This window comes from Trichosurus vulpecula, chromosome 2 (genome assembly GCF_011100635.1).
Source record: "Trichosurus vulpecula isolate mTriVul1 chromosome 2, mTriVul1.pri, whole genome shotgun sequence".
NCBI classification, from domain to species: Eukaryota; Metazoa; Chordata; class Mammalia; order Diprotodontia; family Phalangeridae; genus Trichosurus; species Trichosurus vulpecula.
In genome coordinates, this window is record NC_050574.1 from 52,269,606 (window position 1) to 52,296,249 (window position 26,644).

The 26,644-nt window shown below is 43.1% G+C and overlaps 1 protein-coding gene across 1 annotated transcript; it reads right to left on the reverse strand.

Moving 5' to 3' along the window:
• Positions 1-2,862: 2,862 nt before the first annotated feature.
• LOC118839488 (aflatoxin B1 aldehyde reductase member 3-like) lies at positions 2,863-19,703 on the reverse strand. The gene is made up of 7 exons (XM_036746956.1): positions 19,374-19,703; positions 16,494-16,681; positions 15,778-15,882; positions 15,256-15,352; positions 7,841-7,940; positions 6,353-6,482; positions 2,863-3,295 (listed from the first exon to the last, which is right to left on the reverse strand). The coding sequence occupies exons 1-7, from the start codon at positions 19,588-19,590 to the stop codon at positions 3,134-3,136; spliced, it is 999 nt and encodes a 332-aa protein (XP_036602851.1). The 5' UTR covers positions 19,591-19,703; the 3' UTR covers positions 2,863-3,133.
• Between the last annotated feature and the right edge of the window lie 6,941 nt (positions 19,704-26,644).

A 26,644-nucleotide genomic window follows, 5' to 3' on the forward strand; every position in this document is an offset into this window, starting at 1 on the left:
TTGCAAAAAATAAATAATATTAAAATTTTTTTGAGTTCCAAATATTTTCCTTTCCATCCTTCCCTCCCTCCTCCCTGAGACAGTAAACAATTTGACATAGGTTATACATGTGCACACATGATCTATTTTTTAAATGTCTTATGAATAGGTGAGAAACATGCCTATTCCTTTTTATTTCCAGTTCCTTAATCATCCAAGAAATGCATCTAGGACATTTTGGTGTGTGGTCTCATTACATTGTCCTCCATGATCATTGGCTCTATGATTTGTTCTCTGAGCCATCTGTTATTGAGGATTTATTATTGCCTCAGTTTGGCCCCTGTGTTTTTTGGTTGTGCTTCCTGGGTTGATTACTATGCTTATTGCATTATAGTTTGTAAATGATGTTTTCAGTACTACATCTACTGGAAATTTCTTTGCTTTCTTGTAAAAAATGCCACGCAGTGCTCAGAAATAGAGGTTCAATTTAGAAAGTGCTACAAATCTTTTAGCTATAAATTGTTCTTTTTATACAGTATTTTTACTTTTATCTTTCTTAGATTCGTATAGCTCTGAGAAAGGAACAGGAAAGTCTCCTACTATTACTGTTATTATTGGTGGTTTTTAAAAAATATAATTAATTTTTCCTTTATGAATTTAGATGCTACATGACTTTGTGCACACAAATTTAATATCCATAGTGGTTTGCTATCTAAGGTTCTCTTAAGCATAATATAACATCCTTGTTTGACTCTAATGATATTGTGAATATATATATATATATATATATATATATATTTTCTTTGTTGAATAACACAATTCCCCCCATTTGCTTTTTGGCTTGACCTGATGCATACTGTCTTTTGTTCCATCTTCTCATTTTGCTCCTATTTGCTATTTGCTCTTATATTTGCTCCTATAAAGTCTTTGGCTTTTAGTTGTTTCATATAAATAATAGATTTTTGGGAGGAAGGGTTTCTTTTATTGTCTACTCTGATACCCTCTTTCTTTTTATTGGAATATTTAGTCCATTCACATTTAAGGCAATGAATTAGGTTTATATTTTCTTCTATTTCTGTCTTTAGAATTGATAAGCTTTGTTTTTTAAGATTTGTTATTTATTCCCCTTCCTCTTTTAAGTAAGTATTTTGTTCCCAGAATTGGTGGAATACATATTCCACTCTAAGATTCCTTGATAATGATGAAATTTCAGTTCTGGACAGAACGACAACAACAATAAATGACACAGCTCTAAAAATCCATCAACAATCATTTATTAAGCCCCTGCTATGTACAAGGCCTATGATAGGTGCAGAAAGAGTTCTGGCTCAGTAGTAGGAGTACCTGTATCAGTAAGGTGAGATTCATGGCCTCGACAATGACCATGAACATGCCTGTATGGTTCAGAATTGCAAAGTATGAAAAACTCTCTAGGTAGAAGGCAGAGGAAGTAAAACATTTATTTATACACCAGAGTATCAAATCCCAAGGGCAATAACTCCAATGCCATATAGCAGTAATTATATTCCAAAAACCAGTAAATTCACCTCAAAGTAGCAACAAGGAAATTATCACACAGTATTATAAGTCATCCTGTAACCTTCCCCCCTGCTAGGGCCTTACTGTAAACAATCATCGTTTGCTTGCCCAGGTTCTCTCCCCCCTCACTTCTCTGGTCTCTGAAGCTCCCTGGTTTCCACTCTCTTCTGCAGCTCTGTTGTCTCAGAGTTCTTACTTCTCCTCCCTCCACTGTATTCTGAATTCTCACTTCTGACTTCTGAATTCTCTGTAGATTCTCAGTTCTATGACTACCTTCTGGGTATATATACTCCTTTTAGGGCCAGAGAGCTTCATGCCCAATTATCAAAAAGGTGTGGACCTGAGACTTAGTGCCTACTAAGTAAAGGGAGTAGTCTTGCCTACAAAGGAAACCTCTAATCAAGCTTCCCTTAATTGGCCCCACCTGAGGTCAGTTGAGTGGGTAGGAAAGGTCTTTAATCACTGATTGGCACCCAAAGGTATGGGACTGCCTCTAATCAAGCCTCTTTGTTGGCCCCATCTGAGGGCTATTGAATGTGTGGGGAAAGATCTTTCACTTACTGATTAGCCTCACAGTACCTGAGTCAAAACAGTCACCTATGATGTTTATTTGGGATGATTATTTTACCTCTTCAGGCCTTGGTTTTCTCATTAGAAAAGCAAAGAGTCTACATTGGATGCTTCTGAGGTCCCTTCCAGTTAGACAGATATGATCCTGTGAAAGCCCAAAGTGAGACAGTCCCTGCCCTCAAGGAGCTTATATTCTACCAGAAATGCAAGTTGAGCAAAGCCCAATATTAATGTCAGCTATTATTACTGCCATTTTTCTGTAGCACTTTAAGGTTTACATAGTAACTTCCTCTTCTGAGCAAGATAATGCCTAGAACAGGGGCGGGGAACCTGCAGCCTAGAGGCCACATGTGGCCCCATAGGTCCTCAAGTGAGGCCCTTTGACTGAATTCAAACTTCCCAGAACAAATCTCCTTAAGAAAGTGTTCTGTAAAACTTGGACTCAGTCTAAGGGCCGCACCCAAAGACCTAGAAGGCTACATGTGGCCTCGAGGCTGTAGGTTCCCTACCCCTGGCCTAGGGTATCCCCATTTGACAGATGAGGACTCTGAGCCCCAGGCAGCTGAATAGTAATTACTAATTTATAGAGCACTTTACAGTGTGCCCAGGTATGCACCTGGGAGACCAATGAATAAGGTGTGAAATTCCCTGATTGAGATCAGTTCCTTCACTAGGTAGAGAAATCTTCATCCCAAGTTTTTAGGCATCTTCTCACCAAGGACCTAACCAACCCCAGGCCACCAAGAGCCCCATTCATAATTCACTGCAGGCAACTCTCTTGTGCAAAACTGGCTTTTATTCCAACAAGATAGGACAAAGCTAGCCCCGGGCCTCACCCTTCCCAACAGTAAGAACAACAGGGCAGAAGGCCAGAGGTCTCACCTCCAGGAAGCAGGCTAGAAAACCAAGGATTCAGAGAAGAAGGACAATCTGAAAGACTGAGCTCAGGCTGCTGCAGGTCAAGACAAAGGCTGGCTGATGGGGCTGGCAGCATGGGGACAGCCAGGATCAATGAGGGGACCTCTCTCCACCCTCAGGGCTGGAGCTAGCGGAAGTAGCTGGGACATTCGTAGGCGATGAGGTTCCAGGCCTCATCAAAGGCCTTCACCACCTCAGGCTCCAGTGGGCCCTCCTCTGCTGCTGCCAGGTTCTGCTGCAGCTGCTGCAGGCTGGTCATGCCCAGGATAACAGCATCTCCAAGGGCACCCTGTCAGGAGAGGAGGAAGAAAGCAAGCTATGTGTGCAGGTTGCATATCCTTATGATGGGAACAGTCATGAAGGCAAGCATCACCTTACTTCTTGTATCTCCCCCGACACCAAAGTCTATCATCTCATTAGCACCAATATTCTGACTGGTGCTCCCAGGTTACCAATGGTAGGTCACAATGTAGGAAGACGCCCCATTTGCAGGCCTTTCCCCCCACCCAGGGCAATGGTAAGACACAAGGTGGACAGCAGTAGGCTTCAGCATGTGACCAAAGAGGCTTATGCTCAATAGTTTCTGGCCCAAGTTTTCACACATATTTCTCATTCCATACTTCCCACCAAGCTGAATGGTCTTTTATTTCTCAACCTGATTTCCATCTCCTTTCCTTGGGTCACAACCCATACCTGGAATGCCCTCCCTTCTTCTTCCTAGCATCCTCAGCTGCCCTCCAGGCTCAGCACCAATGTTACCTCCTCCTGGAAGCCTGCCCTGCTCCTCTTAACTGTCACTGCTTTCTCAAGGGCACATAATTCTATCTTTCCTTATGTGTGCATCCTCCCCCTCATGAGAAGGCACCTCCTGGAAGGCAGGGAATATTGTTCACTAGTGTGTTTGAATTCTTAGGTCCTCACATAGTGCCTGGCATACATCAAGTACCCCAGCAATGCTTGCCGGATAGAAGTGAAAGTATGGCCACACAAGGAGGTGGCAAAGCAACCATTGAGGAGCCACAAGGAGACAATGCAGGTGGTCCCGGGGACACCCACGGACTGTTGTGCAAATCCAGAAGGAGGCAGCTTCCAGCCCACAGTGGGCGAGTCTTCTTTGGAGCTTCAGCAAGAAGAAGTGAACCCAATGGGCAGTAGGGGAGGGAATACACCTGGGAAGACAGCAGCACCAAAGTCGGCCATTTCCCTCTGCACGGCACACCTTGCCTTGTTCCTATTACAGTGGGCAGTGTCCAAAATCAGAGACGCGAAGCTACACAGGACCTCTGAGATCATCAAGGCAATCCTCCTCCCACCACACAAGTGGAACTGCCTTCGAGAGAGGTAAAATACTTCACCAAAGGCCACAGAGCTGGCATGTGGCAGAGCCAGGATATGAACTGCGGTTCTCTGCATGGAAACTCAGCACACTTTTATTTAACATCCAAATGATGCTTGGATTGAATTATCATTTGCTGACTGCCTGCTATGTGCAGGACTGTGAGTTCAGTGCTGAGGGAAGCATGGGGTGGTGGGACTTGGACTCCACAAAAAAAGCCCTCAGGTCATGTCTCTGGAAGCCTCCTGATCTCTCAGTAGGCCCCTACTCTGGGAGAAAATTTTCTCTTGTTGCAGAACACATTCTCTTATCAAAACTGACACAAGGGTCTGGCCCAAGGATTTTTGTCCCTGGCTGGCCCAAGGACTCTCCCTTAGGCCAGATACCCATGCCTCTAACAACTAAACAAAAAAACTGTCTTTTCTCCCTCAATGTCTGAAATCAACAAAGTCATCTCTGCAGGCTCCCTGCATTTTCCCATCCATAGATCACAGGTGCCTGCTCCCAAATACACCTGGACCCTGATATATCCCTTCAAGTCCCTAGATTACCTCATTAGCATCCTTGGCTTTCCTTTCCCTTGTCCCTTTTCCATATAAGGCCCAGCACCGTCCTCACTAGACCGCAGATTCCCTAAGAACCCTTGCCTGCTTCTATTAACATCATAATAAATTTTTTGCCATTTGACTAAGGGAAGGCTTGAGTGCATGTGAATTCATTCTAGGTGACACCTCCTTGGCATTCTCAGAGTCCCAGCAAACCTCTTCAGGAACAAGGAGGGCTTCTAGACCCAGCATCTCCCTTTAGAGGTTAACAGTCTAGTTGGATCAGAATAATAATATTCTCTCACATGTATAGAGCACTTTAAGGATTCCACAGAAATTTATGTAGGTTAGCTCATTCGATCCTGATAATAACCCTGGGAAGAAGGGGATATTATTATTCTCATTTTAGAGAAGAAGAAACTGAGGCAGACAGGGTGAAGTGACTTGCCCAGGGTCACACAGCTAGTAAGTGTCTGAGGCTGGATTTGAACTCAAGTCATCCTGACTCCCAGTCCAAAGTCCTATCCTTTGTGCCAACCTAGGGGCTTCTCAGATTGATCATCAAAACCTAAGATGGAAATGTCTAAAGTTCTGGAAGGAAAGCAGCAGGGGCCAGAGGGAGAGGGATGCTCCTCCTCTCTGATCAAGAAATAGGAGAGTTAGGTAAAGGAAGGCTTTCTCTTTGCCCTGTGCCATGGAAGTGACCTTGGGCTCTCCATGTCAGCACCAGGGGGATGCACAACCTCACACAGCTCCTACCCAGCTAGAAAGCCTGCATTCAAGGCTTGAGGTGGGCCTCAGACCCAAGCCCTCCTGACCAGCTATTGTCATGGGACCTTATGTTTGGAGGAAGGTATAAACAAATGGAAAGAATTCAAAGGCACAATGGAATATAAGAAGTGATTCCAAAGCAGCCCATGGCCCAGTGGATAGAGCAGGAAGACCTGATACTTAGTAGCTGAGTGACCCTGGGCAAGTCACTTCATTGCTGTCTGCCTCAGTTTCCCCAAAGGCAAAATGAGGATAATAAGACCACCTACCTCCCAGGGTTATTGTAAGGATCAAATGAGAGAATATTTGAACAGCGCTCATCTCAGTGTCTGATACGCAGTAGGTGCCATGTAAATGTTTGTTCTCTTCCCCTCAGAATGCAGAAAGCTGAACCCAGACATCAAGAGATAGCTTTTGTGTACAAGGTATAAATTACAAAAGGACGCCTTATCCAGTTCTATATTTCAGGAAGCATACTTTGTAGTGGTTGTTAACTAGTCATGTTCAAACAATATTTATCCAATTTTGCTAAAAATCCCATTGGATCAAGAGCCAGAAAACTCCAGCAGAGACATTTCTCTGAAGTAAAGGACATACCCTCAAAGTAATGCAGAAGCTGAGAATTGGCCCAACTTCCTAAAAGAGCTCAAGACTCAGGGGAAGGAATGGGTTCCTGGGGCACCTGGGGCATTACCTGGAGCTGGGAGTGATGGTACATCCATCTGAGGGCTGCTGAAGTCATGCTGGGAGGGTTGGCCCCATAAGATGCTGCCAGGGCTTTCTCCACAAGAGCAATGCCTTGAAAGTGATGTTCCTTCCAGTAGCTGTGTTGAATGGGTAGAGAGGGAAGTTCAGCGGTCAGTGCCCCCAGGGCAGCCTCGGCAAGGTCTGTGTCGGGGCTCAGCTTGGCAGAGAGCCCAGGCTCCCAATCACAGGAGCCCTGACAGAGTTAGTCAGCCTAGGCCCAGTTAGAGTCCTGGCTGCACCAACCACTACTTGCAGGGTGACCATAGGTACTTTCCACTACAAACCTCCAAGTGGGGCTATACTTCCCCAGTGAAGATCCCAAAACACCCAAAGTGATCTCAGGTTATGCTCAGTCAATGAAAAATTCATGAGCACAAGACACATACCTTGGGCACATGTTATCTAAGACTTTCACTCCTCTGAGGTCACTTGTCCCCATAATCACCCATCTCATCCCAGGTGACACCCCAGAGGGCCCATTTTAGGACTGGCTGCCCCATTCTGGGAAGGACACTGAGTGTCTAGAGGAAAGGGAGGCCCCTCTAGGACATGGCAGATACTCAAAGAAGGGCTAAGAGAACTGGAGCTGCTTGGTCTAAACTTGGAGGTAGTTGAGAGGGCAGAAGAGCACATGTGAGGGGATGTCCTGTGGACAGTTCCAAATAAGTCAATTTTGTCTCAATGTCAGAAAAACCTTCCTCACAAAGACAAGGGACCAAAGCCTGGGCTTCTGAGGGGGGAGTGGGGTCTGCAAGTAGAGGCTGGAGATCCACTTGTCCGGGATGGATTCAAGGGGGCTCTTCTTCAGGTCTGGGTTGGACCAGATGGCCTCGAAGGCCATCCTACTGCTGAGGTGTGGGATGGCTTCCTGAGAGGTAGACCAAAGGCTCATTCCTACTTTACAGATGGGGAAAAGGAGAACCACAGATGATGCCTCATCCAAGGCCTCAGAGCCAGTTAATGATGAAAACAGGTCTAGATTTCCAGGCCAACATTTTTTTTCATCATCTGTCCTCTCTAAGGAAAAATGTGAAGCTCTGATTAAGCACTAGGGACTCCTAGCTCCAGGCTCAATCCCTGCAGTTCTGGCCATGAAGGTGAGCTCAGAGAGGCAAGAGAGATGTCAAGGAGGGATTGTTATGGCAGAATGACCAATGCATTTAGAGACAGAAGGTTCATATGTGAGAGATAGCTGGTAACTAGCTCTGTGACAATCAGCCATTCTCTTCATCTCTGTTCCTCAGTTCCCCAATCTGTAAAAAGAGGGAGGTGACTTCTAAGTTCTTCTTCCCCCTACAATCCTTGAACCCCATGGGAGCAGAACCACTGGATTCAGGACAGTTTAAGAGGTTCTCAACCCATGGGAAAGGGTATTCAAGGATCTGGGAGGGATCAGAACAGTCTGCCATCTCTAACCCATTCATATTTAGCTCACCGCTTCCGGTAGATCTCAGATAAATTCTTTCCGAAGAATCGGCCTGTTGGCTGTTTTTTGTCCTTGTCTTCATACTTGTATTTGCCAGTCAGGAGACCACCTGTGGAAAGGAAGGACAGTTAGATCTCAGGGATTCCACAGAGGACTAAGGATACCCCGAGGACTTAGAGCTCAGTAAAAGGCAAAGGCTGCATGAGGTGGGGCTGTGCTTTTCAACTTGGCAACAATCCAGGAAGAAGCAGGATGAATGAAAAAGCATGTGCTACACATTATTAAACTATTGCAGAACAATCAAGAGTAAGGTAGTTGTGAATCCAAAGGAAAAAAAAGTCCCTGCCCAACTGTACATCCCTACATGGGAAGATGATATTCGTAACTCTTGAGAACCGTATCTTTATTACAACATTTAGTATAGATAGAGGTGTGGGAATAAGTTGACTTTGATGTGATGATAAAAAATCTAATTAAGTGGTAAAAAGGTATTGTACCAGGAGAAGAGGAAAAGAGGAGGCAGAAAAGGGTAAATGACATCACATGAAGAGGCGCAAAGACCAATTACAGTAGAGGGAAAGGAGGGAGGCAGATGAGCATTATTTGAACCTTACTCTCAACAGTTAGGTACAGAAATCTAACTCACTCTATGGGAAGTAGGGGAAAGGGGAAAGAAAAGGGAGAGGGCTGATAGAAGGGAGAACAGATTGAGGGAGGCAGTAGTCAAAAGCAAAACTCTAGTGAGGAGGGAAAGGAAGAAAGGAGAGAAAAAATGACAAATGGGGAAAAATAGGATGGAGACAAAGACATGGATAGTAATCATAACTGTGAACATTTATGGGATGAACTCTCCCATAAAATGGAAGCGGATAGCAGAATGGATTAGAAACCATAATCCTACAATATGTTGTTTACAAGAAACATATTTGAAGAAGAGGAATACACAAACAGTAAAGGGAAAAGGCTGGGGTAGAATATAGTATGCTTCAGCTGAAGTTAAAAAAAAAGCAGGGGTAGCAAATCTGATCTCAGACAAAGCAAAGGAAAAAATAGATCTAATTAAAAGAGATAAACAAGAAACTATATCCTGCTAAAAGGTACCATAGACAATGAAGTAATATAACTACTAAACATATATGCAACTAGTGGTATAGTTCCCAGATTCTTAGAGGAGATGTTAAGGGAGTTACAGGAAGAAATAGACAACAAAACTATACTAATGGGGGACCTGAACTCCCCTCAAAACTAGATAAATATAACCACAAAATAAACAAGAAAGAAGTTAAAAAGGTGAATAAAAATTTTAAAAAGTTAGATGGTAGGCCTCTGGAGAAAAATGAATGGGAATAGAAAGGATTATACCTTTTTCTCAGTGGTACATGGCACTTACCCCAAAATTGACCATGTATTAGGGCATAAAAATCTTGCAATCCAATGCAGAAAGGTAGAAATATTAAATGCATCCTTTTTTCAGATCATGATGCAATAAAAATTACATGTAATAAAATGTAACAAAAAATAGACTAAAAATTAATTGGAAACTGAATAATCTAATCCTAAAAAATGAGTGAGTCAAACAAGAAATCATAGAAGCAACTAATAACTTCATCCAAGAGAATGATAATAATGAAATAACATACCAAAACTTATGGCATGCAATGAAAGTGGTTCTTAGGGGAAGTTTTATATCTCTAAATGCTTACATGGATAAAATAAAGAATAGATAAATGAATTGGGCATGCAACTCAAAAAGCTAGAAAAAGAACAAATTTAAAATCCCCAATTAAACACTGAATTAGAAATTCTGAAAACCAAAAAACAAATTAATAAAGTTGAAATTAGGAAAACTATTGAACTAATAAATAAAACTATGAGCTGGTTTTATGAAAAAACCAATAAACTGGATAAATCTTTGGTTAATTTGATTTAAAAAAAGAATGAAGAAAACCAAATTACCAGTATCAAAAATGAAAATGGTGAACTCACCACCAATGAAGAGGAAAAAAAATAATAATTGGGAGCTATTTTGCCCAATTGTATGCTAATAAATTTGACAATCTTAGTGAAATTGATGAATACTTACAAAAATATAATTGCCCAAATTAACAGAAGAGGAAACAAAACACTTAAATAACCCCATGTCAGAAGCAGAAATTGAAGAAGCCATCAATGGACTCCCTAAGAAAAAATCTCCAGCGTCAGATGGATTTACAAGTGAATTCTATCAAACATTTAAAGAACAATTAATTCCAATACTATATAAACTATTTGAGAAAACAGGCAAGGAAGGAGCCCTACCAAATTCTTTTTACGATACAAATGTGGTGCTGATACCTAAACTGGCAAGAGCCAAAACAGAGAAAGAAAATTATAGATCAATTTCTCTAATGTATTTAGATGCGAAAATTTTAAAGAAAATACTAGCAAAGCAATTACAGTAATTTATCTTGAGGATAATACACTATGACCCAGTAAGATTTATACCAGGAATGCAGGACTGGTTCAATGTGAGGAAAACTATCAGCATAAGAGACCATATCAACAACAAAACTAACAGAAGTCATATGATTATCTCAATAGTTGCAGAAAAAGCTTTTGACAAAATACAACACCATTCCTATTAAAAACACTAGGGAGTACAGGAATAAATGGAGTCTTCTTTAAAATGACAAGTAGCATCTATCTAAAATCATCAGCAAGCATTATATGTAATAGCAATAAGCTAGAAGCATCTCGAATAAGATTGGGGGTGAAACAAGGATGTCCATTATCACCACTGTTATTCAAAATTGTACTAGAAATGTTAGCTTTAGCAATAAGAGAAAAACAAGAAATTGAAGGAATTAGAATAGGCAAAGAAGAGACAAAGCTATCAGTCTTTGCAGATGATATGATCGTATACTTAGAGAATTCCAGTGAATCAAGTCAAAAACTACTTGAAATAATAAACAAATTTAGCAAAGGTGCAGGATATAAAATAAACCCACATAAATCATCGACATTTCTATATATTATGAACAAAGACCAGCAGCAAGAGATAGACAGAGAAATTCCATTTAAAGTTACTGTAAACATTATAAAATATTTGGGAGTCTACAGTTACAAAACACTTTTCACACAAAGTTAGATCTAAATAAGTGGAAAAATGTCAGTTGCTCATGGGGAAGCTGAGCTAATATAGTAAAAGTGACAATTATATCTAAATTAATTTACTTATTCAATGCCACACCAATCAAACTACCAAAAATTATTTTATGTAGCTAGAAATATAATAACAAAGTTCATCTGGAAGAATGAAAGGTCCAGAATATCAAGGAAATTAATGAAAAGAAATGCAAGGGAAGGTGGCCTAGCTGTACCAGATTTTAAATTGTAGTATAAAGCAGCAACCACCAAAACTATTTGGTTCTGCCTAAGAAATAGAGTGGTGGAACAGGTTAGGTACACAAAACACAATGGTCAATGACTATAGTAATCTACTATTTGATAAATCCAAAGACTCTAGCTTCTGAGATAAAAATTCACTACTTAACAAAAACTGCTGGGAAAACTGGAAAATAGTATGGCAGAAACTAGGCATAGACCAGCATCTTATGCCCTACAACAAAATAAAGTCAAAATGGGTACATGATGTAGATATAAAGATTGATACTATAAGCAAAATAGAAGAGCAAGGAACGGTTTACCTGTCAGATCTATGGAGAAAGGAAGAATTTGTGACCAAACAAGAGTTAGAGAACATTGTAAAATGAAGAATGGATGATTTTGATTACATTAAATTAAGAAGTTTTTGCACAAACAAAGCCAATGCAACCAAGATCAGAAGAGAAGCAGAAAGCTAGGAAACAATTTTTACAGCCAGTATATTTGATAAAAGCCTCACTTCTAAAATATATAGAGAACTGAGTCAAATTTATAAGAATACAAGTCATTCCCCAATTGAGAAATAGTCAAAGGATATGAACAGACAGTTTTCAGAAGAAGAAAGGAAAAAATGCTCTAAATCACTATTCATTAGAAAAATGCAAATCAAAACAACTCTTGAGATACCAACATCAAACCTATCAGACTGGCTAACATGACAAAACAGGAAAATGATAAATGTTGGAGAAGATGTGGGAAAATTGAAACACCAATCCTTTTTTTGTTAGAGCTGTGAACTAATCCAACCATTCTGGAGAATAATTTGGAACTATGCCCTGAGGGCTGTAGAACTTGCATGCCCTTTGACTCAGGAATAGCACTTCTAGGTCTGTATCCCAAAGAGATCAGAAAAGTGGGAAAAGGACCCACATGTACAAAGATGTTTATAGCAGCTCTTTTTGTGGTGGCAAGGAGTTGGAAATTGAGGGGATGCCCATCAGTTGGGGAATGGCTGAACAAGCTGTGATATATAAATGTAATGGAACACCATTGTGCTTTAAGAAATGATGAGCTGGTTTCTCCCTTTCATTATAATTCTTCTATACAACATGACTAATGTGAGAATATGTTTAATAGGAATGTATATGTAGAGCCTATATCAGATTGCAGGCCCTCTTGGGGAGGGAGGGGGAGAAAATTTAAAACTTATGGAAGTGAATGTTTAAAACTAAAAATAAGTAAGTTAACTAAAAAAAAAAAGAAATGATGAGTAGGCCGACTTCACAAAAACCCGGAAAGCCTTATATTAACTGATGTTGAGTGAAGTGAGCAGATCCAGGAGAACATTGTACACAGTAATAACCACATTGTGTCATGACTAACTTTGATAGACTTATCTCTTTTCAATGATGAAAGGATCCAAGACAACTCCAAAGGACACAGGATGGAAAATGCTATCCACATCCAGAGAAAGAACTTTGGAGTTTGAATGCAGATGGAAGCAGACGATTTGCTCTCTTTCTCTTTTATTTTGCTTTATATCTTCTTTCTTCTGGTTTCTCCCATTGGTTCTAATTCTTCTTTACAACATGACTAATGTGAAGCTATGTTTAATATAAATGTATACGTAGAGCCTGTATCAGATTGCACACCATGTTGGGGAGGGGGGAGGGAAGGGAGGAAGAGAAAATTTAAACTAAAAATTTTATGGAAGTGAATGTTGAAAACTAAATATAAATAAATAAATTAAATTAATTTAATTTTTAAAAATTGATTTAATTTTTAAAAAAAATCCCTGCCCACATCAAGCTTACTTTCTATCCAGGGAAACCATGTGAGAGACATGGCCGGGAAGGACCATTCTCGTGGCAAAAGTGACCAGGATGGTGAGTGGGGATAAGGTGGAGGAGAGTAACACACCTCATCCTGGGATGATGGCAAGGGTGCACAGGTTCCTAATTCCAGCACTGGGAATGGGTGGGGCTGAATTGGGAGGGAGGGAGAGGACAAGGCTAGTTCCTCTAGGAGCAAAGGGGCAAAACCAGATTGATATGCAATTAGGAAATATTTAACAAAATAAATAAAAGTACAATAAAACATAATGCCCCACTTTAAGTTACTATGTGGCCCACAAGGTCCCTTATGTATGGATTGGTGTCTCCCGTCTCCAACTGACTCCACCGGCACCCCCCACCATCCTTGGACACTGTGTCTATCTCCCCCTCCCCTTCAAGCTGAGGTCAGAATAGTAAATTAGTAGGTCTAAGGGAAGGCACAATAAATTTAGATTTCTGGAGCAATCTTTATCTTGAAAAATGTCATCCTACAGTAACTCTATGAGGTATTTAGTATACATGTCATTTACCCCCCACCCCGGCCAGAAAGGCTCAGAGAACCACACCAGATATTAAACTGTATTATAAAGCAGCAGTTCTCAAAACTACCTGGTACTGGCTAAGAAACAGAGTGGTAGATCAGTGGAATTGGTTAGGTACACAAGACTCAGAGGTCACCCACTATAGCAATCTACTCTTTGATAAACCCAAAGAATCCAGCTTCTGGGTTAAGAATGCACTATTTCATAAAAACTGCTGGGAAAATTAGAAAACAGTATGGCAGAAACTGGGCATAGACCCATATCTTACACTATATACCAAAATAAAGTCAAAATGGGTACATGATTTAGGAATAAAGGCTGATACTATAAACAATTTGGGAAAGCAAGGGTTTAGATTTATGGGAAAGGGAAGAATTCATGACCCAACAAGAGATAGCATTATAAAATGCAAAATGGATAATTTTGATTATGGAAAACTGAAAAGTTTTTGTATAAACAAAGCCAATGCAACAAAAATTAGGAGGGAAGCAGAAAACTGGGAGAAAATCTTTACAACCAATGTCTCTGATAAAGGTCTCATATCTAAAACATACAGGGAACTGAGCCAAATTTAGAGGAATAAAAGTCATTCCCTAATTGAGAAACGGTCAAAGGATATGAACAGGTGGTTTTCAGAAGAAGTAATTAAAGAGATCTATAGGCATATGAAAAAATGCTCCAAATCACTATTGATTAGAGAAATACAAATCAAAACAACTTTTAGGTACCACATCTCTCCTGTCAGATTGGCTAACATAACAAAACAGGAAAATGATAAATGCTGGAGAGGATGTGGGGAAATTGGAACATTAATACATTGTTGGTGGAGTTGTGAACAGATCTAGCCATTTCGGAGAGTAATTTGGAACTGTGCCCAATGGGCTATAAAAATGTTCATACCCTTTGACCCAGCAATACCACTCCTAGGGCTATATCCCAAAGAGCTCACACAAGTGGGAAATGGACAAGTATGTAGAAAAATATTTATAGCTGCTCTTTTTGTGGTGGCAAAGAATTGGAAATCAAGGGGATGCCCTTCAATTGGAGAATGGCTGAATAAGCTGTGGTATATGAATGTAATGGAATGGGGAAGACATGGACTTCATAATAACCTGGAAAGACCTACATGATTTGATGCTGAGTGACAGGGGCAGAACCAGGAGAACATCATACACAACCACAAACATTGATTCTGTGATGACTAACTTTGATAGACTTGGCTCTCCTCAGCAATACAAGGTTCAAAGACAGCTCCAAAGGACTCATGATGGAGAGAGCTGGCTACATCCAGAGAAAGAACTATGGAATGTGACTGCAGACTGAGAAAAACTATTTGCTCTCTCTCTCTTTTTTCTAATTTTGTTTCTTCTCTCTCATGATTCATTCCATCAGTCTTAAATCTTCTTTGCAACCTGACTATTGTGTAAATAAGTTTAATGCAGAGGTTTATGTAGAATCTATATCGGACTGCATGCCATCTTGGGGGGAGGGGGGAGGAGAGGGAAGGGAAGGAAGTTTGAAACTCAAGAACATGCGGAACTGAGTGTTGCAAACTAAAAATGAAAAAAATCTAATTAAAAAAATATCAAAGACCAGATTTGAACCCAGATCTCTTGATCTCATGTCCTCCTTCTACTATCCCATCCCAGAGACTCTGGGGTCCCCTCCCCACTATTCCTCATACCAGCCAAAGGGTTGAAGGCGTAGAACCGGATTCCAAAGTGACGTAGGCAGGGGAACAGCTCCGTCTCCACTTGCCTGGTGATGGCATTATACATGCCCTGTGAGGAGGGAGGACAGATGGGAGGCTCAGGGAAGGGACAAGCGCCCAAACCAGCCCAGTTCAGGAGAGGTCACAACCTAAGCATGCTGGCTGGAGGTCCAGTCCAACGCATTCATTTTACAGATGAGGAAACTGAGGCCTAGAGAAAAAAAAGTCATTGGGCAGGAAGTGGCAGAGTCAGGATTTGAACCCAGGTCTTCTGTCTCCAAAGCCAGCATTCTTTCCACCACAAAGCACTGGGAGTCAGAGCCCTAGATCCATGGCCCAGCTTGGCATTTACTAGCCCTGTGACATAGGGCTGGTCACTGCCTCCTTTGACCTCAATGGTAGAAAGGCTCCCTGCCCCTGGGCCCAAGTCAACCCAGTGGCCAAGAAGGGCTCCCAGGAAGCCTGGCAACATCCTGGGTTCAGACAATTGCTCACCTGGTACACAGTGGGGACGACCCAGCCATTTTTCTTGCAGAGGGTGCAGATTTCAGCTACTCTCCAGGAGGAGTAGTTAGAGAGGCCCAGCTCTAGAAACTTACCCTGCAGGGGAGAAAGAGAGAAAGAGGGAGGCAGGGATGGAGAGAGAAGGATGCAAGGAAGGAGAGGGAGAGAGGGGAGAGAGTGGGAGGGGGAGAGGAATGGGAAAGGGAGAGAGGGAGGGAAAGAAAAGGAGGGAGAGAGGGAGAAAGGCAGGGAGGAGGAGAGGGGAAGGGGGGGAGAGAGAGAGAGGGAAGGAAAGGGGCAGAGGTGGAGGAGGGAAAAGGGAAGGGAGGGAGAGAGGGAAAGTGTGAGAGAAAGGGAGGGACAGAGGAGGGTCGAGGGGGGAGAGAGAAGGAGGGAAGATAATCAGAATGATTTGTGAGTAGGGACTGTTTCATTCATCTCCACCTCTAGCACCATGCAGGGCACATAGTAGGTGATTAATAAATAATCTTGAATGATTGATGAATGTTGTAAGGCCTCTCCAGATCTGACATTCTGGGTTCTAAGGGCCCATTCAGCACTGACATTCTGTGTTCTAAGCTCTCTCCCAGCTCTGACATCCTGAATTCTAAGGGCCCATTCAGCTCTGACATTCTGTGTTCTAAGGGCCCTCCTTCCTCTCACATTCTGTACCATAAAGGTCCCTCTCTGCCTTCTAATGTTCTCACCTCCTTGTGTAGCTCATTGCAGGCCCCAAGGGTCTCCTCCAGGGGGGTGTCATGGTCTGGCATATGCAGGTAGAACAGATCCACTCGGGGGCACTGCAGCCGCTTCAGGGACTCCTCCAACTGGAACCGCACACTGGTGGCACTGAGAGTCTTCCCATCCAAGGGATTGGCCTTGGTGGCAATTTTCACTTGGGGAGAAAGAAGGTGGTAGGTGTGGCTGAGATTCAATTCAGTTCAAGCAACAGGCAGAAAGTCCTCTGCTGAGCCCTGTATCCAAAGAGCTGGCATTTGTTGCAAAGGTTTTATTCATGTCTTGTTTTTTTTACATCCTCATAATTGTCCCCAGGATCTCTCCTGGCAAATCCTGGCTGAGCTACTGATGACCTGTTCAGACTCTGGCAAGTCACTTAATCACTGTGGGCCTCCGTTTCCTCATCTGTCAAAGAAGGGATTTTATTGCTCACTAGCTCTGTGACCTTGGGCAAGTCATTTCACTGGATCTGTTTCCTTGCCCCAACAAGGAGGAGGTTGGTTGGACCAAATGATCTCTAATCTCAAATTCTAGATCTGGTGTTCCTATGAATGGGGGGGGGGGGCGGGGTGGATGTGGAGATGGGGGAGACAGGAAAAGAGGACAAAGGCCAAGTTTAACTGGTCTGAACCACTCAATAAGGTGTGATTTTAAATTTACTTCTCACACCTGTTACTGAACTCCCAGACTGGAGTCTCCTGCCCAGTGTGACACAAAGCATTATTAAGTACATCCTATGTGCCAGATGCTTTACAGATATTGCATCATGTGATCCTCACAAACACTCTGGGAGGTAGGTGTTCTTATTATCTCCATTTAACAGTGGAGGAAACTGAGGCAAGCAGGGACTAAGTGACTTGCCCAGGGCTATAAACTAGTAAATGTCCAACACTGGATTAGGACTCAGGTCTTCCTGATTCCCAGCAGCCCATGGAAGGCAGTCTAGTCCCCTGGGTGGTTTCCTCTACTCAGTTCCATGCTCCATCCTTCCTCTCTCAGGAGCCAGGAAGGAAACTGGGTGCTGATAGGAATTTTGCTTTCAGCTCCAGCTACAATCTGGGTGACTGGGCCCAGCCCAATTGGGGGGTGGGGGTGGGGAAAAAGGTGGTAGAGAGGAAGGTGCTTAAAGGGTCCTGATCAGCAAGAAGGTGGAGAGAGAATTCAGGGATCGTGGGAACACAAGTTCAGAGCTTGAAGGCCTATAGAGGGCATTTAGCCTGAGCCTGTCCCTTTATAGGGGAGGGAAAAAAACCATTTTGGGTCTCAGTTTCCTCACCTGTAAAATGAGAGAGTTGGAATGTGGCAACCCCTAATGTCCCTTCCTTCATTAAATTGATGATTGTATCCTAAGAGGGTTCAAGTACTTTCTCAAGGTCACAATGAGAGTTCAGAGTTGGGATTTGGATCCAGCTCTATAACGCATGTGTTCAGTCCCTTCAGTGGTGTCTGAGCCTTCCTGACCTCATTTGTCGTTTTCTTGGCCAAGATATTGAAGTGGTTTGCCATGTCCTTCTCCAGCTCATTTGGTAGATGGGGAAACTGAGGCAAACAGGGTGAAGTGATTTACCCAGAGTCACACAGCTCGGAAGTGTCTGAGGACAAATATGACTCAGGTCTTCCCCACTCCAGGCCTGGTGCTCTATCCACTGCACCACCTGGTTGTCCTGAATTATAATACCCAATCCCAAAACCCTCCTTCTCTCCAGGACACCAGGAAGAAAGAGGCAATGCTCAAATGAGACAACGTGGTAGAAAGAACCCCTGTGCTGCTAGTCCTGTCCCATCCCTGCAACTCATTCACTGTGTGGCCTTAGAAGAGTCATTTCAATTCCTGGGCCTCAGTTTCCCTCTCTGTAAAATAGGGAGTTCAGATAAAGATGATCTCTAAGTTCCCTGAATCTTGACATTCTTCTTTTTAAGGTTCATTTGAGCTCTAACCGACTGGGTTCTAAGGTTTCTTCCAGGTTTTACATGCTATAATTCTGAGATCACCCAAGTACTCAGAGGAGAGTTTGGGGTGAGACTAGTCACTGAAGGACTGAGGCTTTAAGTGGGGATCATTCACTTTGCTGAAGTGAAACAAGGGAAGAGTGTGCCTGAGTCTCTCCTCCTGCCCCAATGGAGGCCCTAAGTAGCATCACAAACTGGAGACAGAACAGAATAGACTTTTCCTCTCTCCACCCCAACCCCTCAAACTCCTTGGTCTATGAGCAGTTCCTGATAAAATTGAGAAAGTCCTTGGCCTGACTTGCACGAAAGGGCCGGGGCAGCTCGGCTCCTCCCCTTACCCTTGGCTAGGAACTTTAACTCAACCTGGCAGGCTTAGAACGAGGTACTGAGGACACTCTTGGGGGCAGGGAGTTCATAAGAAGGCTACTAGGCAAAGAGGGACTAATGGCGATTAGAATCCAGTTACTGCTTGGGGCCGACCGTCAAGGCACTGAGGACACCTTGGGAGCAGGGGCCCTCTCAAAGACATCGGCACCACGTGAAGTCAGAGGGTTTGGGGACCAGCAGATCGACGGAGGCAAAGTTATTTCGGAGAGGCGGGAGGGGCCCGAGATTAAGCACACTGTGCAGGTGAGGCGGCAGCACGTCTCAGAGATTAGACTGCGTGGACTCTGGACCCACTGGCCAGGTGGAACCTGGGGGTGCAAAGGCGTCAGGGGACCCAAAACACACGCTTCCCAGACTGCGACGTCAGGGAGGGTCGGGGCTGCCAGCCTTCAGGACCCACCTGCCAGCTCCTGGGATGTGGCGGGGTTCAAGATGCACGATGTTGGGTGGCATGGACCCGGGGCGGGGGGACCAGGCATGGTCCGGGCAGAACAGGGCAGGGATCGGCTTACCTCCTTTGCTGCCGTCCTTTAGCCCCAGGTTCATGCTGCCCAAGAAGCTCTCGGACTGGCCGTCGCCGTATACGTAGGCCGTGTCCACCTCGCGGTAGCCGCGCTCCAGGAAGGCTTGCATGCAGGTCTCGCTGGATGCCCGGTCCATGCGCCAGCCCATCTCCATGGCGCCCAGCACGGTGGCCGGCCGGCCCACAGTCCGAGCTGTCGAGGACATCGCGGAGCCTGCACTGGGAGACCAGGGCAGACACTTGTGTGCTCGAGGCTCTGAGCAGGAGGATCTTTATGCGCACTAGCTGCACACTCCAGCCCTGGCTCCGCCCCCTCCCTGACGTCACCCAGGAGGCGGGTGGGGGGCGGTGGCGGAGCTGTTGTGGATCCCAGGGAGCATCTACAAAGAGCAGACAGAGGCGGATGCGGAGGGGGTGGAGGAGGGGAAAACGGAGAAGGAGGAGGTGGCACGGCGGGACGGCACCTCCCGGAGGGCGGAGCGGAGAGACGGCTGCAGTCAGGTGACCAGAGCCCGGAGCCCGCTGGACCGCAGGAGCCGGGCCGGGCTGGGAGAGCCCCAGCTGCTGTGGTCGGAGCTGTCTACCTGCTGCGTGTGGTACGTTAGGGGCAGGGAGGCGGCTGGTCCAAGGCGGGGCGGCTCCGGACTCCCGGGAATCCCCCAGTCCTGTCCCCCAGCTTCCCAGGGCCGCAGCCCGAGCTGGCCAGGGCTTCGCTTTCTCTTCTTTCGGAGGAGGCACTGTAAGCGCTTTGAGATCTCGGGCTTGGGGCTGGCGCCGGAGGGCTCGGTAGGATGTCCTACGCCCTCCCATAACCGGGCTGGATAGTCTCGGACTCCCCAGGTCTGGCTCTGGGGCTCTGGGAGGAAAGCAGGCACCTCCCCCACCTCCCACCCCCGCGCCCCGAGACCCTTCTCCGGTATGGAGCAGCCTAAAGGGAGCCTCTGGTCCAACACTCTCCTTTTTTCAGACGAGGAAACTGAGGCCCAAGGACAGAAAGGGTTTCCCCGGGGTCGCCCTGAGCTTGGATTGCAACTTAGGTCTGGTTTTCCCGGTCCCAGCCCGGAGTCGTGGCCCCCTGAGCAGGGAGGGGCAGGGAAGGAGTGAAACTTCCAGGCTAGGTTATCATTTATCCCCTTGGAAGGGACCCAGTAATCTGACCGGCGTGGGAGAGCAGTTCTGGGGACCCAGGAGTCCTGAGCCTCTTGTCCAGTCATCCCCATTCCCCCACCCTCCCTTCCATCAGCCAAGCAGGGAATTAATGAGCTTGCCTAAGCCGTCTGGTAAGGATGTGCTGGCACATTTCCAAATGTATTGTAAACATCAGGTCACATAAGGAGGTCAGCTGTCTTACCTTGAATTTTTCAGCAGCAGAATCCAGGATTGTGAGGAAGCCTGACAATCAGTCAGCATTTATAAAGCACCTGCTGTGTGTTGGGCACTGTGCTAATTTTTTTTTTTTTTTTTACTTTACAACACACAGTTCTACATAATTTTGAGTTCCAGATTTTCTCCCCTCCCTCCCCAAGACGGCATGGAGTCTCATATAACTATCACGTATAACTTCGCATTGAATTAATTTATACACTAGTCACGTTGTGGAGAAGAATTATGACCAATGGAATGAATCATGAGAAAGAAGAAACAGAGCCAAAAAAACCACAAAACCCAAAAACAAAAGAGAAGAAAAAAAAGCGAGCATGAAGTGTGCCCCAATCTGCATTCAAGCTTCATAGTTCTTTCTCTGGATGCAGATAGCATTCTCCATCGTGAGTCCTTTGGAGTTGTCTTTGTACCATGTGTTGCTGAGAAGAGCGAAGTCTGTCAGGGTTGGACCTTCAAAGTTGATCAAAGTTGATCATTCGAAGTTACTGTAGACACTATAAAATATTTGGGAGTCTATTTGCCAAGACAAACCCAGGGCCTATATGAACATAACTATGAAACACTTTTCGCACAAAGTCAGATCTAAATAAATGGAAAAATATCAGTTGCTCATGGTTAGGCCGAGCTAATACAATAAAAATGACAATTTTACCTAAATTTATCTATTCAGTGCCATACCAATTGAACTACCAAAAAATTATTTTACTGAGCTGGACAAAATGATAACAGAATTCATCTGGAGAAACAAGAGGTCTAGAATATCTAGGGTATTAATGAAAAGAAACGCTAGAGAAGGTGACCTAGCCATACCAGATATTAAACTGTACTACAGAGCAGCAGTCATCAAAACTGCCTGGTACTGGCTAAGAAACAGAGCTGTGGATCAGTGGAATAGGATAGGAATACAAGATGGAGAAGTCAACAACTATAGCAATCTACTCTTTGATAAACCCAAAGAGACCAGCTTCTGGGCTAATAATTCACTATTTCACAAAAACTGTTGGGAAAATTGGAAAATGGTAGGGCAGAAACTGGGCATAGACCAATATCTTACACCATATACCAAAATAAAGTCAAAATGGGTTCATGATTTAGGAGTAAAGGCTGATACTATAAGTAATTTGGGAGAGCAAGGAATAGTTTACTTATCAGATTTATGGAAAAGAAAAGAATTCATGACCCAACAAGAGACAGAGAGCATTACAAAATGCAAAATGGAAAATTTTGATTAGGGCGCTGTGCTAATTGAAAGAACTTTAAACAGATGCAAAAGACAGTTCCTGACCTCTTGGAGCTTAGAGTCTAATGGGGGAGATAAACAAATACAGATAAAGATGCTATTTCGAGGAAATAATTAACACGGGGAAAGCACCAGTCAATTACTAAGCAGTCTTGGGGTCCCCAAGGACCTGCCCCCAGAACTTTAATTTCACATAATAAATGACTGGATGCACAACAGTGTGTACCCTGTGGGCAGACCCAGCTGTAGACCTAGAGATCTCCCCTAAACTCCATTCTGTCAAATCCAGAGAAAGATTCGTCCTCCAAATGAGGTCACCGTGATAAAAATCAATTTAATTAGCGTTTATTAAGCACCTACTGTGTGCCCTAGTTGGAACATAGGTTGTTTGCATGTTGTCCCAGCCCATCAGACTGCCCTGATCCTTGAGAAAGGATCTTCAAAGCTTACCTTAGCACAGTGCCTGGCACTTAGTCTACATTTAATAGATGCTTCCTGATTGAACGATGAATTAATTTAACTTCTTAGTACTTTAACTCACTTAACAGGTTAGTAGTCTTCTTTGATGGAGGGGACTTTCCATCCTGATAGTTCCTGTTAATGAAATAATATGTCTGGATAAAATAATAATCAAGTGAAATATAATATGTCCGGATGAAATAATAATCGAGTGAAATATAATATGTCCGGATGAAGTAATAATCGAGTGAAATATAATATGTCCGGATGAAATAATAATCAGGTGAAATATAATATGTCCGGATGAAATAGTAATCGAGTGAAATATAATATGTCCGGATGAAATAATAATCAGGTGAAATATAACATGTCCGGATGAAGTAATAATCAGGTGAAATATAACATGTCCGAATGAAATAATAATCGAGTGAAATATAACATGTCCGGAGGAAATAGTAATCAGGTGAAATATAACATGTCCGGAGGAAATAGTAATCAGGTGAAATATAACATGTCCGGATGAAGTAATAATCAGGTGAAATATAACATGTCCGGATGAAGTAATAATCAGGTGAAATATAACATGTCCGGATGAAGAAATAATCAGGTGAAATATAACATGTCCGGATGAAGTAATGATCAGGTGAAATATAACATGTCCGGATGAAGTAATGATCAGGTGAAATATAACATGTCCGGATGAAGTAATGATCAGGTGAAATATAACATGTCCGGATGAAGTAATGATCAGGTGAAATATAACATGTCCGGATGAAGTAATGATCAGGTGAAATATAACATGTCCGGATGAAGTAATGATCAGGTGAAATATAACATGTCCGGATGAAGTAATGATCAGGTGAAATATAACATGTCCGGATGAAGTAATGATCAGGTGAAATATAACATGTCCGGATGAAGTAATAATCAGGTGAAATATAACATGTCCGGATGAAGTAATAATCAGGTGAAATATAATGTGTTCGGATGAAATAGTAATCGAGTGAAATATAATATGTCCGGATGAAATAGTAATCGAGTGAAATATAACATATCCGGATGAAATAATAATCAGGTGAAATATAATATGTCTGGATGAAATAATAATCAAGTGACAGGAGATCTGACAGATTTCCTGGACAAAGTCAGTTACTTGATTAGGTAGGAAATTCCCCTGGCCTGGGTCTTGGGGCTCCCATTACTGAGACTTTGGCTCCCTAATTGGTGTGTCCTCCCACAGCACCGATGATTTTACTGTTAGTGTATATACTGTAGAGATTTCACTGTTAGTATATGTTAACGGTGTCAAGGTTAAAATAGAAATGGAGCTACTAGACTGTACATAAGGATTCCAGCCTCCACATATTGATTTACAAAAACAACATATCAACATTATCTATGTTCGATTGTATTTTGTTAAATATTGTCCAACTTCATTTTAATCTGTTGGACAACACTCAGAGTGTTACAGGCCGTGTGTGCAGACACCTCTGGTGTCTATAATAAGTGAGGTACACCCCTTCCCTTGGCTTTTCTAAAGGATAGACAGGGATTTCAAGGGCAGACTCCTCCAAACTGCAACCTAGGTCCATTGTGTATTGGGCTGATCCAGGATTTTTGCATTGGCCTTAGGCTTTCTAAACCCTCAGTGGCTTTGTTCAGGTAACATCCAGGTGAGGGCCTAGACAGTGCTGAGCATTGTGGGACTCTGTGTGTGTGTGTGTGTGTGTGTATGTGTGGGTGTATTGGGGCAGACAAGTCACCATGGCTGCCTAGTTATTGGAGGGCAGGTGCACAGTAATGGAGCAGGACCCTCACAGTTGAGCAGGTATCTCTGGACTGTGCTGAGATCTCCAAAAGGACCTCCCACACTCTGGGAATGTAAACTATGGAGGAAAGGACTGAGCAAAGAATAGAAATGAAAGTCACTTTCTTAGGTCCTGGCTGTTTCATAAACAGAACACTCCATCTCTTGGCTCTGGGCATTTTCTCTGACTGTCCCCCATGCCTGGAATGCTCTACCTCCTCATCCCTGTCTACTGCCCTCCCTCCTTCCTTCACAGCCCAACTAAATTCCCATCTTTTACAGGAATGCTTTCCCATCCACTCTTAATTCTAATGCCTTTAAATCTCAAGTATTTCCTATTTACTCTGTATATAGCTTATTTGTACATATTTGTTTGCTTGTCACAGTGCCCTCCCTTAGATTGTGCTCTCCTTGAAGGCAGGGACTGTCTTTTGACTTTTTTTGTATCTTCAGAGCTTAGCACAGTGCCTGGCACATAGTAGGTACTTAATAAATGTTTGTTGACATATTTACAGCGTTGATTTCCACAAGATTTTGAATTACAAATTTTCTCCCCATTTCTACCCTCCCCCCCACTCCAAGATGGCATATATTTTGATTGCCCCATTCCCAAGTCAGCCCTCCCTTCTGTCACCCCACTCCCCCCCCATTCCCTTTTCCCTTACTTTCTTGTAGGGGAAGATAGATGTCTATGCCCCATTGCCTGTGTATCTTATTTCCCAGTTGTATGCAAAAACGACTTTTTTTTTGAACATCTGCTTTTAAAACTTTGATTTCCAAATTCCCTCCCCTCTTCCCTCCCCACCGACCCTCCCTAAGAAGGCAAGCAATTTAACATAGGCCACATGTGTATCATTATGCAAAACCCTTCCACGATACTCATGTTGTGAAAGTAACTATATTTTGCTCCCTCCTATCCTGTCCCCCTTTATTCAAATTTCTCCCTTCACCCTGTCCCTTTTTGAAAGTGTTTGCTTTTGATTACCTCCTCCCCAATCTGCCCTCTCTTTTGTCATCCCCCTTTTTTGTCCCCTTTCTCCTTCTTTCCTGTGGGGTAAGATACCCAATTAAATGTGTATGTTATTCCCTCCTCAAGTCAAATATGATGAGAGCAAGATTTACTCATTCCCCCTCACCTGCCCCCTCTTCCCTTCCTACAGAGCTGCTGTTTCTTGCCACTTTTATGTGAGATAATTTACCCCATTCTATCTCACCCTTTCTCCCCCTCTCAATATATTCCTCTCCCATCCCTTAATTTGATTTTATATTTTTAGATATCATCACTTCATATTCAACTCACCCAGTGCCCTCTGTCTATATATATGTTTATTCCCTTCAGCTACCCTAATACTGAGGTCTCATGAATTACACACATCATCTTTCCATGTAGGAATATAAACAAAACAGTTCAACTTTAGTAAGTCCCTTATGATTTCTCTTTCTTGTTTACCTTTTCATGCTTCTCTTGATTCTTGTGTTTGAAAGTCAAATTTTCTATTCAGCTCTGGTCTTTTCACTGAGAAAACTGGAAAGTCCTCTATTTTATTGAAAATCCATATTTTGCCTTGGAGCATGATACTCAGTTTTGATGGGCAGGTGATTCTTGGTTTTAATCCTAAATCCATTGCCCTCCAGAATATTATATTCCAAGACCTTCGATGCCTTAATCTAGAAGCTGCTAGATCTTGTATTATCCTGATTGTGTTTCCACAGTACTCAAATTGTTTCTTTCTGGCTGATTGCAGTACTTTCTCCTTGATCTGGGAGCTCTGGAGTTTGGCGACAATATTCCTAGGATTTTTCTTTTTGGGATCTTTTTGAGGAGGCAATCGGTGGATTCTTTCAATTTCTATTTTACCTTCTGGCTCTAGAATATCAGGGTAGTTCTCCTTGATGATTCCTTGAAAGATGATATCTAGGCTCTTTTTTGATCATGGCTTTCAGGTAGTCCAATAATTTTTAAATTATCTCTCCTAGATCTATTTTCCAGGTCAGTGGCTTTTCCAATGAGATATTTCACATTGTCTTCCATTTTTTTTCATTCCTTTGGTTCTGTTTTATAATATCTTGATTTCTCATAAAGTCACTAGCTTCCACTTGCTCCAATCTAATTTTGAAGGTAGTATTTTCTTCAGTGGTCTTTTGGACTTCCTCTTCCATTTGGCTAATTCTGCCTTTCAAGGCATTCTTCTCCTTTTTGGCTTTTTGGAGCTCTTTTGCCATTTGAGTTAGTCTATTTTTTAAGGTGTTGTTTTCTTCAGTATTTTCTGAGTCTCCTTTAGCAAGTCATTGACTTGTTTTTCATGGTTTTCTCACATCACTCTCATTTCTCTTCCCAATTTTTCCTCTACTTCTTTTACTTGCTTTTCCA